The 20,216-nt window shown below is 38.2% G+C and overlaps 1 protein-coding gene across 2 annotated transcripts in view; it reads right to left on the minus strand.

Annotated features, from left to right (window-relative positions):
• Positions 1-20,216, minus strand: part of GK5 (glycerol kinase 5) — a 63,390-nt gene that overhangs the window by 3,535 nt on the left and 39,639 nt on the right. For both annotated transcript variants that reach the window (XM_046644841.1, XM_046644850.1), the window contains 6 exons: positions 19,896-20,022; positions 18,692-18,796; positions 7,960-8,054; positions 3,870-3,973; positions 2,956-3,015; positions 2,218-2,351 (listed from right to left, as the gene is read on the minus strand). In XM_046644841.1, the coding sequence (XP_046500797.1) occupies positions 2,218-2,351; positions 2,956-3,015; positions 3,870-3,973; positions 7,960-8,054; positions 18,692-18,796; positions 19,896-20,022 (625 nt within the window). The remainder of the gene's footprint in view (positions 1-2,217; positions 2,352-2,955; positions 3,016-3,869; positions 3,974-7,959; positions 8,055-18,691; positions 18,797-19,895; positions 20,023-20,216) is intronic.

Raw genomic sequence — 20,216 nt, forward strand, 5'->3', positions numbered from 1 at the left:
TAATTTAAATTCTAGTTCAAGATAATATTGTAGTTCTGGCATATACTGTTCTTTACAAAGAGGATCATGTGCTTTATAATAAAAAGCAGCAAGAAAACACATTCATAACTGTGATCATAAGTAGTCTGAAACGGTCGAGGTGTCTTGTTAACACACTTGATACCTCTCGCCTACTCTGAAGTACTGAGAGCACTGATAAGCCTGCACGAAGCATATTGTCTCTCACCAATAAAGGTGACATATAAAATTCTTTCTTCTAAAATTTTCTGTCAGGTCGCATTCTTTCTATTTACAAAGTCAGCATTTAGACTATCTATATTTAAAGATATTAATTAATTTATAGAAGTTTTTAAAAGACTAAAAATAGTTTTTACTAGTATACTACAGTTAGATAAATCTAGTCATGAAAATAAATATGTTCTTAAAATCCTTATTTCCAGAATTTATTATTTATACTTTAAGACATACATATTTTTAAAAGTCATTTTATTAAATATGTATCAAATAGACCCCAGTTTCTGGGTGAATTTCAAAAACACACACAATGTGCATAGCCTTCAGGTCTCAAATTTCTGAGAGAGAAGCAATCCAACCAGAAATCTTAGCTTTTCTGAGAAGATAAAACTGCTCCCCTTAGTTAGTAAAGCACCTTTGTATTGAAAAGTTTTGAAATTAAATATAGATATAATCCAGTAGATAAAACTCAAGCCACTATGTTGTACGTAAGAATAACTTGCATGTGTTTGTTATTTAAAGTATTTTAAATGTCAAGAGAATCTGATATATTTAGTCTTGGAAGGTGAAAAGTGTAGAAGAATTTGATTAACCTTATAAACAATATTAGAGTGTGAGAATTTGATTCAGTGTAATTATAAGTTTAATTTATTAAATTTGCAGGAGTTGTTTAAGTACTTGAGAAGATTTTTCTTGTTACGGTTATAAGTTTGCTCAGTTAGGCATGTGAAATTATGAAAAGAAAATCAACTATGTTACATTTAAAAGAGTTGAAATATACAAAGGAATTTAACAATATGTGTAAATGGGAATCATTTAAAAGAAAGTTATTTTCTTCAACTTGAATTAATCAAATGTTAATCAATGAACAAATGGAAATGAATGTATTGATTTTATTTTAAATTAACAGATTTTTAGGAGAATAAAGTTTTAAGTTGAACTTACCAAGGTTTCACGCGTTTTTGGATTTGTAACTTTAATATGCAAAATATTAGCCTAAAACTTCTAACTGTAAAATATCCTGTTTTGCACACTCGTCTCTTCCATATAGGAACACGTTAAAATACTCCTGGTGTCCCAAAGCATCATCCTGCTCCCTAGGGAGCCCCCTAATTAGCCTCCCCACTTCCATTCTTTCCCCTCCCAACTAATCCTTTCACTAACTGCCAAAGTGATCTGTTCAAATGCAGATCTGTCCAGGTCCCTAACCCCGCTTAGAATTCTTCAGTGCTTTCCAACGCCTTCAAGATCAAGTGCAAAGTCCTCCTCATGAGGAGTCCACCACAACCGGACCTCTATACCTTCTCCAGCCTCCTCTCCTGCACTCACCGTATCCGGAATGGGCTGGTACCTCTCCATGACCTGCTTTCTCTAATGGATCACTCACCTCTTAGCCTCTCCTCACCCAGCTGTCTGCTAACCCCTTCAAAGTTGAGCTATACGTTGCCTCCTCTGGGAAGCCTACACCACTTGCTCGATACTATGGCTGTTCAGTGGGTTTATCACACCAAGTTTGATAAGCGGTTGATTTGTCTGATTGCGCCCACCAGAGAGTCCCACAGCAGGGACTATGTCTGTTAAACTCTTTATTCCTAGTAGTGACTGTCATATAGCAGGGTACTCAACAAAAGTTGTTCAATAAATAAAAGAATGGAGTGGTTTCTAATGCCAAAGACAAGCCTATCTACTCAGATTTACCCAGTGACCCTTCCTTGCTGAAGGCTAAAGCAGTTGAGAATGAACTGTCCTCACCTCATACTTCTGACTGAAGGAGTGAAGCAAGGATGGAAGAGGTGCAAAGGGACCCACCCACAGGGGAGCTCATAGGAGTATTTTGTGAGCAACATGCAGACGTGTACAGAGCTTAAATGGGCACTAAGGCTTTCCAGAACCTCTCTATAATTTTGTGATTTGGGAGGAGAAATGCTACCTGTTAGAAACAGTTTGCAAGAAAGCTGTCACTTTTATAAAATCCACACATACCAACAGCAAGGCCAGCTAGCGAAGCTGCACCCAGGCATGACATGTCAACGTGGACGGGCCTGTCTATACTCTCATTAATCAGGTCGGACGTCATCTGCATGACAAAACTGTTCTTACAAACTCCTCCGTCTGCCCTGCGGGGAGCAAAAGATTTGAGATAAATTACTGCAACAAAAGCACAAAACAATTAATAAATCTTTCTAAATGGGCCACATATTTTTTTAGAGCCTTGATTTAATTTTTTAATTTTTTAATTTCAAAATTATAGCACTTAGCATTGACCTGAAGATAGAGGATATTACTAGGTAACCTTTAAATATTTTTCCTTATTCCTGCCATCAGTTTTCCCATCTGCCTTATTTGTCCTGGGACTAGTTCAAAATAGGCCAAGTGAACTAAGCCAACATAAAAACTCATTTAGACATTCCAGCAAAGAAAATTTGCTGCTTCCCTGCCAAAAGGATAGCCACAGACCCCAACAAGAGATTTTCAAAATCTTTATAATACACATATGGGTGCTATGATCCTCCCAAATTCTGCAGTGTCCTATATTCTCCATAAATCCAAAATTAGTTTTCTTCTTCTCTCCAAATTCCTATGACCAAGAATTTTGTCGCAAAGAAGCTAGGTATAAGTTCTTTTTGAAACCCTGAATAATTATAACGATGAAAATACTAATAGCAGCTACTACTTACTTCTAATTTCTAATTAAATCTATTAGAAATAAAGCTTACATACCGGATTTTTCTTACCGGAATATGGATCTCTTTCTGCATCAACTCATACAACTGTTTGTTTCTAGTTAAAAAAAACAAGGTAACTATTTAGAGGAAATGCATATCATGATAATTCTCTATTTTTTTTCAATCTAGAAAAATAAAAATTGTGGTTTTTACTACATATTTATAAAATATACAAAAGAAACTATTAAAGAAATATATTATGCTAACTTGAAGTCATAAACAGATGCTCAAATACGCAAGAGGCTCAGGGCTTGCTCTTCTCATCCTGATACAAAAGAGCATAATTTTTATTTTAGGACTAAGTTTAATCTATTACTATTCCTAAAAATAAAAATTTAAAGCAAGCATCCATTTGCCAGAGAGCTATTAAGATGACATACCATAAATAACATCTAGTAGAAGTCATCAAATATAAAAATAATCATTTCACAATAACAGAAAATTTTATTTTAAACATTACAAATTTTCCATATTTATGACAGCCACATTCTTAATTTTAATAAGCTACATCTGCCCCATAACAAAAAGACCACAGAGAAATATACATAAAGAATAATTTTGGTGGCTCGATCTTTGAGTATAATAGAACCATTATTAGTTAGAATTCTCCTTCCTGAATAAAAATATACAAATATTTGAAAGTCCAAATTTTGAATCTGTTAAGCTTAAGAAATTGGATATTTTTTTAAATCATTCACTTCTCAGATATCAAATCTAAGCGGTACTGGTATCATTAGATATGGAAAAAAAGAAGAGATGCTAAGGAAATGAGCAATAAAAACAGATTATATTATATACAGTATGAATTAAACTAAAGGTATAAACACTGAAATTTCTTAGTTTAGTAGAAATGAATAAAAGGAAATGGCACTGCTGTATGTGGAAGTCGTTTAGGGCAGGTTTGGGTACCTGAAAGCTATTGACTCCAGTATTGCTCGTACAAGATGGTATTTACTGGTGGAAGGCTTCAAACCCATAAAAGAGGCACATGCACACGGGTCATTTAATGGAGCCTAAAGTGACAGATAGTAAGAGTATATTATTGCTGTTCTAAATTGTATCTATAGAGTTGAAGACATATTATATAATAAAAACATAGCCATGTTAGGAAAAGAGTGCTTATTTAGAGTTCAGTAGTTTTAAAATAAATGATAGCCCAAAACATGTTAACTATTAGATGAAGTTTGTATTCAGATACTGGACTTAGCTGGACCTCCTCTTTGGGCTCATCCCAAGAAAAGGGCACAGGGTAACAAATTATTAAATGCCTAGCTTTATAAATGAGGAAAATGCAAAGCAATCCTAGTATTTCCTCTTTTCTCCAAATGTAAAGTTTTTACGCTAAAATTGTTTACTATGTAGAGTGGCTTTTTGAGGATATAAGTTAGAATTAAAACAAAAAACTATAATGCAAAAAAAAATGTGTTTCTTGGGGCTGGCCCCGTGGCCGAGTGGTTAAGTTCGCGCGCTCCGCTGCAGGCGGCCCAGTGTTTCGTTGGTTCGAATCCTGGGCGCGGACATGGCACTGCTCGTCAGACCACGCTGAGGCAGCGTCCCACATGCCACAACTAGAAGAACCCACAACGAAGAATACACAACTATGTACCGGGGGCTTTGGGGAGAAAAAAGAAAAAATAAAATCTTTAAAAAAAAAAAAAAAAAAAATGTGTTTCTCAGTGCCATAACTTACACTCAGCATGTTGTCAGACATTCAAACTAAACTCTTCTATTTCCTAGCTATTTAATAGTTTTATTGCCTAAAATAAAAAATGACCCAGCCTAACATCCGTCTTTAAAAGAGCCAAAATCTTGAGCTAAAATTATATATTCAGCAGATGAAGTTTGTATTCAACTTTGTGTCCCCAGAAATGCAAGACAATTCTGTGACAAGAAGATGAAAAATAAAGATCCCTGCCAGAGCTTGCATCTCACAAGGAAAGAGACAGGAGAACAGTTCCTTCTATTGTAAATAAATTCCCCTAACCCTTAACCAATTCTGAGAAGTTCCCTCCACTTATGTTATGCTTGCTGTAACATACTTGGCTCTGTGCTGGGCAAATGGCTTTTCAGTGGAGGGGTCTCTCAGGCTTCCTTGTCACAGGGACCAGAGGACCCTGTACCAACTTCCCATGACCACTCTGGGCCACTATGCACCTACCGTTAGAGACACTTCCCTTCCCCCACACTTGCTTAGGTCCACATCAACATTGTTCCACATCTCCCTTCACCTTTACCACCACTCAGACGTCCCAGGCACTCACAGAATGAGAGACAGTGTTCACAGTACTTGCTGGCCACATGCCCTTCTAAGAAAACTGCTTGAACCCACAGGCCCTGTTGTCTAAAGCAGCCATGTCTCATGCCCTAGTCCCACCGCACCAGCACAACTGTAGGGGTGAACATAACCAACTCAAAGTCTCCAGAGCTCGAAAAGACAAGGTGGTCCAATCAGATCCCCTCCCCTGGAAACGTGAACTGGGAAACACCAAAAAAAAGATCATCAACAGTGGGATCTGAAGTTAAAGGATACACAAGGTGGAAGAAGGTTGTGTGTATTTCCAAATTGTGAAGAAGCAGAAACTACAAGGAAAATAATGATGATTAAGTAGAAGTCACAAGGAAGAAAGGACACAGAGCAAAGCTGGTAACAAGAAGGGAAGAGCAGACTCACAGAGAAGCAGGACCGCAAAGAAGAACAGTAAGAACTGTGCAGTCAGTTGCGGACTCCTTCCCAACGCGAGGCCTCAGGAGGATGTGCACCCCCAGCTCCCTCAGGGGCAGCCTAAGCAAGCCCGTTCCTTGCAAACCTAAGAACCCTCATTGGAGCATGACTCCTCATCCTCTAAAGACTGGCACTTGGCTCACAGTCCTGTCCATCCTACTGCCGCCATCACCTCAGTAACTTTAACATGAAGTAGACAACCACTGAGAGAGTCTTGCCTCCACTATCTGTCACAGATACTCTACGTTAGCATTCCCCTCCCCAAACCACAGCTCTGTAGAGCAAAGCCACAATGGCTGTACCAATTGATGCCACCCCAATGTATGCCCCCATGCTCCACCCCACCTCCTCTGCCATTCCCTGAAGTGGCTGCCGCAGACTTTCCCACTCAAAATTCCTCGAATGTCCCTTGAGAAATTGAGCCTTTAATATCTTGCCCCCCATTATCTACAGCTGCAACAATATTCTAAAATTAAAGGCAGTATCACAAACACTTGACACCCCTTCCTTTCCTCCCTCCCTGCCACTCCTCTCTCCCGCGTTTTCTCTGGTTGTTGACACAGGCAACTTATAGGTGATCTCCGTCCTCTTCTCCAAACAGCTTCCTATCAACACACTATCGTTGTATGAATTTACTTTCAGTTTCCAGTCAAGAGTTTCATTTCACACTGGGAAATATTTGGCCTCCAGTCCTCCCTGCTCCTGACATCAACATACGGCCAGGTTGCAATCGTGGCAGGACAGGGACATTTTGTTATCAATGGGAAATTACAAACTACATCTGTGGTAGCTTTTCCTAATCTTCAGAGCTTTAGCAATGCTTTGTTTTACCATATATTTTACATTACTTTTACAAGCATATGAATTGATGGAGAAGTTAAAGACAGAGTTGCCAAGATACAGTCACTACTAAGTCCCCTAGCACATTTTCCATACATAGCAGCCTAATTAAATCCTACTTTTGCTGATGACAATTATTCATCTAATATCTTCCTGGAACCTCCATCAGACAAATATGCCTCAGCCCTTGTCCCATCATGAATGCTATTTAACTGCCTCACATCACCCCAAGAGGATACAATGCAATCTACATCATTTATAAACTTGTAGGCCTTTAGGATGAGAATATAAGAGGAAATTATCACAGATATTAAAATAATGCTAATTTAATAATCTAGTTTGGAGATATTACATTTTTAGAGACTTAAAACACTTAATCTAATTCTTTTTTCACCAGCTTCTACATTATACAAATTTTCAAATTTTGGACTTTTCATAACTGATTGCCTGAGTATGGGATGGACTAGAAGCAAGGAAAATCATTTTATTTTTTTTGCAGGGGAAGATTTGCCCTAAGCTAATACCCGTTGCCAATCTTTCTCCTTTTTTCTTCCTTTCTCCCACAAAGCCCCAGTACATAGTTGTGTATAGTTGTAAGTTCTTCTGGCTCTTCTGTGTGAGCCGTGGCCACAGCACGGCTACTGACAGACGAGTGGTGTGGTTCCATGCCCAGTGTGGAACCACAGCCCATCAGGGCTGGCTCAAAATTTTTTATTTTTTGAAAAGAAAAAATATTTAGAGGAGGATTAAAAGGACTAGTATAAGCTTTCCCCCCAAAAAACGATTTTGTTAGTAATAATATACCTGAAAACAGTTTTAAAAAGTCTTTGTAACAATATGCTAAAATTAGAGGCAGCATCCACAGATCTTTCAGTTAAACACAAAATAAAATATTACAAGATCAAGTCTTTTACTGGGTTCACTTTTTTATTAGGCAAAGTAACCAACACTCCACCACAAGAGTTAACCAAAAGAAATTTTGATTTTTTAGAAGTTAATGAAACTTACAGATAAATAACTGCAAAGCATACACACACATATATTTGTATGTGTGTGCCTAAACACTACTTTCCTAATTCTCAATGGTATGCTTCCTCTAAGTAAAGAATGCCAATGTACTGATGTTTTTCACCCACTGGGAAATGGCTAGTTTTGTTGATGATAAAGTAATCCTAGCTCTTCTGTAAAAGTCCTATGATAAGCCTGCCAACTTTTAGTTTCCACAGGGACGGAGTTCTGAGCAGAAGCCGCTAAATTTGCTCTGCTCCCCGTGGAATGCACACAAGGTCAAAGCACCGGCCTCAGGCCCAGAAGGTCCCCTCACCTTAGTTCTCCTCTAGGCCGGAACCTTCAGGTGAGTAAGTGGCAGATACATAATTTTGAGTGCAGGCATGAGGAGAGAAATGTTTGTAATTGCCATTAACTTAAAAAAAATACCTGCAATCCACTAAAAGATGGAACAAAATAAACTCCTTCAGAATCTTCCAAACTTTTGGCCATTTTTTCAGTCTCATCAGCATCTGTGAAAAGATCTGCAAAAACAAACACAAACAAACAAACAACAAAAAACCCCTAAAACAAAACGAAGGGGTTGGGGAGGGACAAACAGAATTGTGTTATATGACCAGTATTTACCTGCATCCACATTTATTATGAATATAACATGAAAGGTCGCTCAGTTAAAAGGGTCAACACAAAGGCCAGTCTGCTCTGGTACCATCTGGGTTCTCACGCTGCACAGGTTTACGAGCCCACAGAAGGGGCAAGAAAGCCCTCAAGACAGGCTCTGCATGCAGCAGGTGTTTCTTTTTCCTTTGAAGATATTCGGGCTGTTTGAAAATCAATTATGTGTGTTTTTTGGCATTAAAAAAATCATTCTCCTGAATATAACACCTATCCTAGTTTTCTGATGAAAAGATCATCTACCTATAATAACCAAGAGTATCAACTGAGAAACTGCTCCATCTAATGAGTTCAGTAAGGGGCCAGTAACAAATAGATATACTAAAGCCAACCCATGAAAAACAAAATGGTCAAGACCTAATTCATCTAACATACTTTTTTACTGAAGTATATAACATACATTACACAAAACTGCATAAACCCTAAGTGCACAGTGGATGTTCACAGTGTGACTACACCCAGGCAGCCAACATCCAGATCAGGATGCAATCTTCTGTTCGACATCACGCTTGTGAGGTTCATTCATGTTGTTACAAGTAGTTGTACTTCATTCATTCTCACCCCTGGATGGTATTCCATTGTGCGAATATACAGAATTTTCTATTAAACTATTCTACAGCTGCTATGCACTTGGGTAGTTTCCAGATTTTGGTTAATAGGCCACTTGGAACACTCTTGTACATTTTTTTTTAGTGAACATATGTATACATTTCTGTTTGTTATATATCAGGAGATGGAATTGCTAGTCCTAGGGTCTTCACATTTAGGACTAACTTTAGAAGATACTGTCAAATCATTTTCCAACATGGGTGTACCAATTTAAGGCTCCTGCCAGTAGTACAAGATTCCAGTTACCCCATATTCTTGCCAATAATTGATAATCTGTTTTTCATTTTAGCTACTTTGGAGGTACTGCATGATGGTTTGATTTTGTATTTCTCTGCTGACTAATGAAGTTGAAATTCTTTTCACTGGCCATTTGGATACCCTTGTTTGTGAACTGACCCAGCATAGATCAGACGAGGAAGCCCAGGAATCAGTCACAATAAACACTGCTAGCTTTATACAGCCTTAGTTAGGTTGGTTTTATTTTATTATATGTTTTGTTATTCTTATACTGAAAAATTGGTTAAAGACAAGTTTAAGGGGCACCTATATTAAAACTCAAGTTAATGATCACTCAATAATAAGCACAAATTCTACTCGAAATGACAGTTGTCAGATCCATAAGTCACATTCATTTGGTCAAAATGTCCAGATAACACATCAAAATATCTCTCTTCAAAAACTAATAATAAAAAGAAAACATTGGTTTTGAAATCTATACCTAAAAAAAACTCATGTCCAAATGTCTAAAATTTAAAATCAAGATTTGGAAAACACACCAGATGGCTGGTTTGAGGAAAGTTTTTGGAAACAAACAAAGAAATGGGAAAAAAAAAAGAAAGAAACCTAGTTTATTCACGTTCTTCACTGGTTGTCCCATCCTTGCTTGAAGAATTTCTCTAAATAATCTTCCACTTAAAACTCTTCTCAAATGACCTTATTGATGAAAAATCTTTTGGAGTAAGCAGACTTCACTCTGTCTCTCCCACTGAAGAAGCAAGGATGGAATGCACGGAAAGCTCTCTGAGGACTCAGAAGAATAAGCTAGCAGGCCAACTGGGGAACTCCACGTACCGCCAAACCGGCAGTGAGTTTCCTGTTTTTCATTTTCTCTGAGATCTCCTGGCCTAGGCTCAGGGACAGCCTAAGATGTGAAACCTCGGTATGTACACTGGGTGCAAAAATGAAGAGCTGCTAAAGAGGCCGTCTCTTTCCAGCCCGAGTAGCAGGAGTCAGGAGCCTCCACAGGACAGAGGCAGGGAAATTACTCTGTCTTTTGCTTTTTGGATTTTTTCATTCTACCTGAACAAGAGAGAGAAAAAAACACTGAGGAAAAAAAGAGAGAGAGAAAGGGAATAAACAGAGCCCCTGGGGTCTGTGGAACAGTAAGCAAAGGCCTAATATTTCTGTGATTTGAATCCCAGAAGAAGAGAACAATGCAATGCAGGAAATGCAGTGCAGGAAAACCAGCTGAAGAAAAAAAATGACTGTAAATTTTCCACAGAGGATAAAAGATAAAATCTATAGGGGCCGGTCCTGTGGCCGAATGGCTGAGGTTCCACACACTCCACTTCGGCAGCCCAGATTCGAGAGTTTGGATCCTGGGTGTGGACCTACTCAACACATCAGCCATGCTGTGGAGGCATCCCACACGCAAAATAGAGGAAGACTGGCACATATGTTAGCTCAGGGCAAATCTTCCTCACCAAAATAAAGTTAAAATCTATAGATTCAAGAAGCTCAGCAAATCCCAAACTGGATAAACACAAAATAAATTCTTGCCCAGACACATCAGAATAAAACTGAAAGCTAAAAACTGAAGGCAAAGAAAAAGTCTTGAAAGCAGCCAGATTACATAATGGGGAACAGACATTCAAACAACTGTGGGCTTCTCATCAGAACTATAAAGGTCTAAAGGCAGTGGAATAACATCTTTTAAGTACTAAAAGGAAAGAACTGTCAACTCAGAATTCTACATCCAGCAAAAATATCCTTCAGGAATAAAGACAATCTCTGATGAAGAACAACTAAGAGAATTTGTTGCCAACAAACATGCTATAAAAGAAATGCTAAAGAATATTTACATGCAGAAAAAAAAAAAAGAACCTTGACCTAAACTTCACACTTTATATATAAAAACTAATTCAAAATGGGTTATATATCTAAATGTAAAGCATACGCTATAAAACTTTTAAAAGAAAACATGTGAGAAAAATCTTTGACTCTGTTTTGGCAAACAGTTCTTACATATGACACAAAAAGCACAATCCATAAAATAAAAGTTGATAAAGTTCACTAATTTAAAAACCTTTTCTCTGCAAAACACACTATTAAAAAAATGAGGGCTGGCCCGGTGGCGCAGCGGTTAAGTGCGCACATTCTGCCTCTTGGCGGCCCGGGGTTTGCTGGTTCGGACCCCGGGTGCGGACATGGCACCGCTTGGCAAAAGCCATGCTGTGGTAGGTGTCCCACGTATAAAGTGGAGGAAGATGGGCACAGATGTTAGCTCAGGGCCAGGCTTCCTCAGCAAAAAGAGGAGGATTGATAGTAGTTAGCTCAGGGCTAATCTTCCTCAAAAAAAAAGAAAAGAAAATGAAAAGATAAGCTATAATCTAGAAGAAAATATCTGCAAATCACATATTCCAAAATGGACCTTTGTTCAGGATCAAAAAAGAACTCTCAAAACTCAACAGTAAGAAAACAATACAATAAAAAATACATGAAGAATTTGAACAGGTACTTCACCAAAGAAGATATATAGATGACAAATAAGCTCATGAAAAGATGTTTGACATCATTAGCCATTAGGGAAGTGCAAATTAAAAACAAAATGAGATAACATTACTCACCTATTAGAATGGCTAAAATTTAAAAAAAAACGACAATACCAAGCAGCGGAGCAACGTGAACACACACGTTGCTGGTGAGTCAAACAGGCCACTCTGGAAAACAGCTTGGCAGGTTTTTGTTTTACAAAGATAAACACATACTTATTTGAGTGTGTGTGTTTATTTGAGCTAACAATGCCACTCTTAGCTATTTACCTTAAAAAAATTAAATCTGACGTTCACACAAAAACCTGTACACGACTGTTCACAGTGGCTTTATTCATAATCACCAAAACCTAGAAGGAACAGCCTAGACATCCTTCAGTGGGAGAATGGATGAACCAACTGTGATACATCCATGAAACACAATGTGGAATGAACTATTGATACATACAACAACATGGATGAATCTCAAAGGCATCATGCTGAGTAAAAGAAACCACCTCAACTGGTTATGATTCCATTTACTATATGGAAATGGATTCCATTTACATGATATTAGATTCCAATATCCATTTATATGATTCCATTTATGTGAGATCTATTTATATGATATTGTGGAAAAGGTCAAAAGCTTGACAATACATCAGAATTCTACTTCATCACCCAACCTCTGCAGTTCATCCAACCAGATCATTTCCTTATGCAAAAGATGCTATGAGGAAAGAGGCTATGGGGAAACAGTCTCATATATTTCTGGGGGAAAGCAAAATGGCACAATTCCTATGGAGGGGGAATTTGGCAATATCTAACAAAATTACAATGCATTTACCCTTTGACCCAGCACTCTCACTTTTAGAAATTTATTCTTAAGACACCTCCAACAATCGGAAAATACATAATGCACACTTATTTATTGTGCATTATTTGCATTTGCAAAATACTGGAAAGTACTTAAATGCCCAAATATAGGATATTGGCTGGCTAAACTATGTACATACACATAATGGAGTACAATGCAGTTGCAAAAAAGAATGAAGATACCTACAAACTGATGTGAAGAAATTCCCAGATAGATAGATAGATAGATAGATAGATATTTTTTTTTTTTTTTGAGGAAGATTAGCCCTGAGCTAACATCTGCTCCCAATCCTCCTCTTTTTGCTGAGGAAGACTGCTCCTGAGCTCACATCCGTGCCCATCTTCCTCTACTTTATATGTGGGATGGTGGCCACAGCATGGCTTGCCAGCCAAGCGGTGCCATGTCCGCACCCAGGATCCGAACCGGTGAACCCTGCGCTGTTGAAGTGGAACGTGCGAACTTAACTGCTGCATCACTGGGCTGGCCCCTATTTTTCAATTTTATGATTTGTATATCCTTATACTTTTTGGATTGGAAATTTATTATGCTTCTCTCTTTTTCTCTTATTAGTAAGGATTCATCATTTTCCCCTAAGTACTGTTTTTACAGAATTAGGGTCATTTTCTTTTATTTTTTGGACACTTAAATTGTATTGCCAATGTTTTCCTTTGCCCTATACTACTTAAGAAAAGACATTTCAAATTTCCATGTGGCTGGGTACCATTTAAATACTGTTTTCACCATACATTTCTAACTGTGTTACACAGGCTGTGATGTTCCACTCTATTGCTCTCTCAGTAGGGCATTGAGAAAAGGATTTCGGTGGGGGTGGGGGTGGGTGTGTGTGTGTGTGTCTGCGTAACGTTTAGAAATGGATTTATATGAATTTGAAAATGAAAACACAAATGAACAGAAAGAAGAACAGAAAAATGTACACTGTTTTCTATTCCTGACCAGCAACTTGCCTCATAAGTTATACATCATAGAATTAAAAGCACTTATGGGTAGAAGAAAAAAAACAGAATACCATTTTGAAATATTTAACAGAAACATTAGTTTCTTTTATAGAATAACCATATACACACAAAATCTTTAAGCCTACCTTAATTAGGGGCTTTTCTAGTGTGAAGATAATTTCAATCTCTTAAAGGGATATCCAAAACTATGTTCATAATGCATGGAAATAAAGTATTTAGGTTACAGTAAGAAAACTTAAGTCAGCTTAGTATAAAACCAATTCAAATAAAATAGAATAAAAAGAAGTCTGACCTGCTACCAGGAAAAAACATCTTTTTATTTTAAAAACACCTTTTATGTATACCTTGCTTTCTCTCCCATGTTGAGATCTTTGTTCTGACTATTTCCTTTTGGCTGGAGTATCTCCTCAGATAACTTTCTCAGAAAGTATATACTGCCTGGCCAAGAAATGCCCTTTTCGCACTTAATATAAATGATATCTTAGCCAGGCACCAGAATATGGGCTCATTCTTCTTTTCACTCTGTAACGTGTAAATGTTATTCCACTTTCCAAATTTTATAAGTAATTTTCATGCCAGTCTGAGTCTTTTTTCTTTATAAACAAGCTGTTCCTCCTGTCGGAAGTTTTTCTTTATTCTTGGGATTCAGACAATTCATCTACACACGACTGTCTTAGTTCGTGTTTTTTTTTCCCAACTTGGTAAGTCCTTTCAGTCTGAAAACTCAAGTCCTTCTTCTGCTCAGGAAAGTTTATTTTCAATTCACTCTTCAATTTTTATATTTTCATAATCCTATTTCCATTTCCATAATTACATTTTCATATTCGAAAAAAGCGACTATTGTGCACATATTTTTTCCTCTGATCTTTCCTCTATATCTCTTGCCCTTCTGTTTTATTTTCTATTTTTTCCTTTTTGTTTTTAAATGCTTCCTGATTCCTATTTGGGTTTTCAGCACTGTCTATTTTACATTTTATTAATTTTTTTACATTTTGTATATCATGGTTTTTGTCCTTCGAAATTCCTATGTTTTCCAAATACTTCTTTGCCATATTTTTTTATCCCTTTCAGTTTCACTTTTGTTGATATTACTTTAATCTTGTTTCTCCCATTACACCTGCCTCCGTAGGAGCCGCGTGCTGCGCTTCACTGAGCTTGGCCACCCTCCTTCCAGGTGCTGTGTGCCCTTAAACACTTGAGCTCTCTTTCACATCAGGCTTACGGGGCTGGCAGGGAGTGAGAGGCAAGGGATCAACGCCCCAGGCCCTCGGGTTTCCCCAGGTATGAGAAAGATTCGGCCTCCCCCCTCAGCCTGGAGGAGGAGCAGTTCAGACCAGACAGTACTGCCGTCTGCTGTCAGGGGGCTCTCCCAGGGACGCGCCAGGCCAGCTCCCTTCTCCACATGCCGAGGGGATTTTCTCTTGGCTCAGCAGGCTGGATCCATAGTGAACATCTAGACGGTCCTCACCAGCCTCTAGTATTCTCACCAATAACACTCAGGTGGTATCCTCTACGGACCCTGGGTCCGCACAGTCTACTTGCAAACTCAAGGCTCCACTCCAGCTTCAGCAGTGCGCCACACTCACCCTACTGTGTGTCCTCCCAGCAGGAAGCAGGAGGGGGGCAGACACGAACCAAGACTCTACTCACTGGGAGTAACATGAAACTATTCACCACCACCTACAACTAATTCATTTATGAGAGGAGGTTTATCTCCTCTCCTCTAATGAGGGAGACTGGACCTCTCCAGAGAGAAGGGAAAAGTTTCCTTTATTTCTAGTAAACAAGAGGCCTGGGTAATTTTAAACGTGTACTGGAAGTCTTATGGGGATTGCTGGGAGCCAGCAGATGTGACACGTAGCAATTAAAAGTGGTACTGCCAGGGAAAAGATGTCCCCTGACCCGTGTCACTGGAGGACAGCAGAGGTAACTGCCTCCGTTGTGGAAAATAAATAGTCCCTTAAACAGGCCACGCTCCTCCCCACTCCTGGCCTCCTCACTGGTCCTCTCTGCGTGGATGCTCCCTGACCAGCTGCCTCTCCCACCTGCCCGACCTCTCTCATTCTTCCTTCAGACATCACTGATCCCACTACTACTTCTCCTTCCTGGTACTTCACGCTAATGTTTTTTTTCAATTGTTCATTTAAGCTAAGTCTTTCCTGCTACCCTGTAACCTCCGTGAGGGCAGGGAGCATCTGTCTTATTCACTGGTGTCCTCTCAGCATGTACAGTTCCAGGCACATAGTGAGCACTCAATTACTGTTAACTGAACACAAGCTGGAAGGCATAAAAATATTTGTAAGATTGAGATAGCAAAGTAGAACAAAGACTGAAGCAGAGCAGAAATGGACCAAATTAAAAAGAAAAAAGATGATCACGTGGAGACTCAAATGTGGCAGTTAGCATCGGAGGCGAAAGGGGAAAAAAAAGGGAGCGAGAACCAGCCTGTGTGAAAAAGATTAAGAAAATCAATCTAAAAATAAAGATGAACAGGGCAGCCCGGTGGCATCAAGCCACACGGTGGTGGCGTCCCACATAAAGTGGAGGGAGATTGGCACAAATGTTAGCTCAGCAACAATCTTCCTCACCAAAATAAATAAATTTAAAAAAATCAAGATGAAACTGGTTTAAGACAGTTTTTAAGCCTGAGCCTGAGCTGTTCAACCAGCAAAGGGTGGAAGGAAGCCGTTCCGCGTGGAGCAAGCACAGCACACCACCAAAGATACACAGGCTCAGCACACACATTCGAGGCAATGCCGGGGACTCAGGCTCTTAGATACTGTGTTTCTCCTGAATCTAGTCTGTTTATTTTTTTCAATATACCCATTAAAGTGAATTCTCAGAATAGAAAAAAACATATTCAAATAAATGTCAACTTTTTGTATGAATTTCAGACATATACATACAAGTAATATTTAGCTTTGTCAATGATTGAAATTTTAAAGTAAATAATTCAACTCTGAATTCTCTCCTCCTCCAGTTAGGTCAATAGTCCCGGTTCCTGCTGGAAACGAGACTGGCCTTCAGGAGGAGCCTGTGTCTCTACTGGAAACCACATCAATTTTCCAGGTCAGGGCCATTTAGCCCCATCTCCCAGAAAAGAGTTTTCATCATCTGAGAACCACAGTGAATGAGCCTCAACCCAGATAAGCAGCAGAAAGGATTCCCACTGACAACGTCACATGATGTCACACAGAACTCGGGAATGACTGGTTTTTTTAACTGATGTCAAATTATTCTGCTTTTTCTTTGCATCTTCTGGGAAGGAGTAAAATTAATAAAAGGTATAACTAAAATAAAAGAAATATGTAACTGATGTTTTTTATTTCTGATAATCTGGAGTTATCTAAACTATCTAAAAATGCCCCCAAAACTAAAAGAAGTACATCTAAGGACGAAGAGATTTTTAAGTGATAAAATGCTTTGAAATAAACATTTTTTTGTTAATAAGTATTCTTACACTTATAACACAGGTCCAGGCTTATAGAGAAAGAGAGAAAGGAACAAAGGAAGAAATGATTGGCATTTTCCTCCTAGAGTGCATGTTTTCTGCCAATAGAATTATCTTTGTCTTTAAACAAATCAGCTTGGTTCAAATGCGTGAAGCAGAAATTCAGAGCCTGCTCCATAATTTAATCATCAGAAATAATCACTGTTGGGGCTGGCCCCATGGCCAAGTAGTTAAGTTCATGTGCTCGGGTTTGGCGGCCCAGGGTTTCCCCGGTTCGAATCCTGGGCATGGACATGGCACCACTCATCAAGCCATGCTGAGGCAGCATCCCACATGCCAGAACTAGAAGGACCCATAACTAAAAATACACAATTATGTACTGGGTGGCTTTGAGAGAAAAAGGAAAGAAGTAAAATCTTAAAAAAAAAAAAAAAAAAAAAGAATCACTGTTTATACTTTGGCATATAATATTTTATGCCTTATGCATGAAATATGGTTATATAATACACAGGCTGTTCATTGTTCACAGTAGCCAAAAACTGGAAACAACCCAAATGTCCATCAGCTGATGAAGAGATAAATTGTGGTACATCCATATAATGGAATATTTAGCAACAGAAAGAAATGAAGTATTGATCCATGCAACAACTTGGGTGAACCTTGAAACTATTATGCTGAGTGAAAGAAGCCAGTTACAAAAGATCACATATGGTATGATTCCCTCCATATGAAATGTCCAGAATAGGGAAATCCTTAGAAACAGAAAGTAGATGAATGGCAGCTTAGGGCTGGCGGATGGAACAGGGAGTCACTGCCACCGGGTTTGAGGGTTTCTTTTGGCGGAATAAAAATGTTCTAAAATTAGACTGTGTTTATGGTAGCACAGCCCTGTGAAAATACTAAAACACACTGAATTGTAGAATTTAAATAGGTGAATTATACAGTATGTGAATTCTATCTCAATAAAGCTATTTTTTAAAAAAACAAAAAAATATTTACATAGACTATTCTGCCACTGCTTCATCCCCTCCTTAGTGTAGCACAATGTTCCATATTAATAAGATATGCTACTACCTTATTATTTGGGACTGTACAATGTTGCACTATATAGATATACTGACACTTACTTAACGCTTTATTATTAGATGAGAACTTATTCCCAATTGCTATATTAAACACTCACGTATGTACATGTCTTTGCACACCTATATGATTATTTTCTTAGAAAACAAAGAATTGAACTGAGGGCAAAGGGTCTGCACTCTATAAAATGATACACATTGCCTGACTGTCCTCCAGAAGGCCGCACCAACTAACACTGGTCCCAACGGAAAACAAGAATACTTTTTTCTCTACATCCCCACCAATGCTGAGCATCACTGAACTAACTATCTCTGAAAATGATAGTGACATCATTTTTTAAATATGTATTTCTTTGATTACTGAATTTGAACACCATTTTTAATAGCCATTTGATTTATGAAATACCTATACTTCTGTCCTTTGTCCACTTTTTGGTCATCTTTATTAATTTTTCTGACATATGCTACAATTGTTCTTACCAATTTGTCCTTGAACTTTGCTTGGCATCTCTCTCCCTACACATTCTAATATTTTATAGACTTAAATTTATTCTTCTTCTTTACAGTATCTGGCCTTAATGCCTAGCCTCTTACCATCCCAATATCATAAAAATAACATCCTATATTTTCTTCTAGGAAATGTCACTTTATTTTATGTTCCAATTAAACAATCCATTCGTTCTCTACTGATTTGAATTCTTTAAGTCTGGCCTGTGAAATCTGTTTAACAGACCACTTACCTAATTGTTGAGCCCATTTTACGGCAGTACCAGCATCTCCTGCATTGCCTTCAGCTAAGCATACAATTTCTTGCCCAATCTTCCACCCAATTAATGGATAAAAGCCTTAAAAACAAACAAACAATATAAGTGATACCATAAATAGACAATTCATTACAGAGATGTCTACAATGGAACAAGCTGACTATCCCAACAAACAGCAAAGTGGCTCTGAAGTCAGACGGCCTGAGAGCAAATCCCCATCCTCTCTCATTTACTAGCTGTGGTTTTACAAGTTCTAACCTCTTTGTCTCAGTTTCCTCGACTGTAAAATGGTCTACCTCAGAGAGCTCCTGTGAGAATAAACTGAGTTAACACACAAAAAGAACTTAGCGCAGTACGCCAAGAACAAATATTAGCTTCTAACTTAGCGCAGTACGCCAAGAACAAATATTAGCTTTTATTAGTCATAGCCATAGCTACATCTCTAGAAACAAAGAAACAAGATTTTAACTGAGAAATTAAAGGTTATTAACGAGATTTGTCTGCTGGAGAACTAACTATGCTATTCCATTTATCTGTGGTTTTAAACAAGTTCCTACAGAAATAACCTAATGCAGTGATCAACATTTCCTAGTTCCCATTTTCCCAGATGGGGGAAAAGAAGAGTGTAAGGGGTGACAGAAGGTAGGAAAAACATTTTAAAATCCACCTCTTAGAACATGTTAGGGAACCAGAGCTCAGACTAAGAGCTCCCAGCCCTCCTGGGTGTAGTTCCACAATCTAGATTTCTCGGCTTGCACATCCCAGGATGTCCTCCATTAGGGAGAGCAATTCTTAGCAACTGTAATTAAAACTCTAAATATGCAAGGGTCACTAGTTGAGAACTAACACTAAAAAAAAAAAAACTCAGGAAAAGAAGAATTTCTAATACATAAAAGAAAACTTAGAGGCTTAGAAAGATGTTTTAAACAAATACGACAGGTACTATAGGTAAATATTTGGAAAGCTGACCAAAATATCCTAATCCCTCTGAATTTCTCTTTCTCGTTTTTTTATGCTTTTAATTTTAAGAAAAAAAGAAAATGAGAATTAATTATCTCTTAGAATAACAATGAAAAATATGTTAGAGAATATCCTTAATATAAAATGGAAAATAGTACTTATTTAAATAAGAAAAGAAGTGATATTTTATTAATAAATAGGACAAATTCTAACTACTTACCTCCAACAGTCTGTTGAGGGCTATTTCCAGTATTAATATCCAAAAACGTCCCGGTTCCCATGGTTAATTTCACATCTCCTACCTGGAAGCAGCATTCTCCAAACATGGCCGACTGCTGGTCAGCAACCTGCCAAAATGGTCACGTGTAAGACCTCCCGGCCCTTAGCAGTGGCCCATCCCATCATATCCCACTGTCTCCCTTACTGTGTTCTCATAGTCGACATTCTTTCCTTTTTCCTTTTCCTTAAAAAAAAGAAAATCCCTGGAGAGAACAGGGAGCAACAACTACAGGACAGGAGTCTCTCTAAAACTACCATTGTG

This window comes from Equus quagga, chromosome 1, assembly GCF_021613505.1.
Source record: "Equus quagga isolate Etosha38 chromosome 1, UCLA_HA_Equagga_1.0, whole genome shotgun sequence".
NCBI lineage: Eukaryota > Metazoa > Chordata > Mammalia > Perissodactyla > Equidae > Equus > Equus quagga.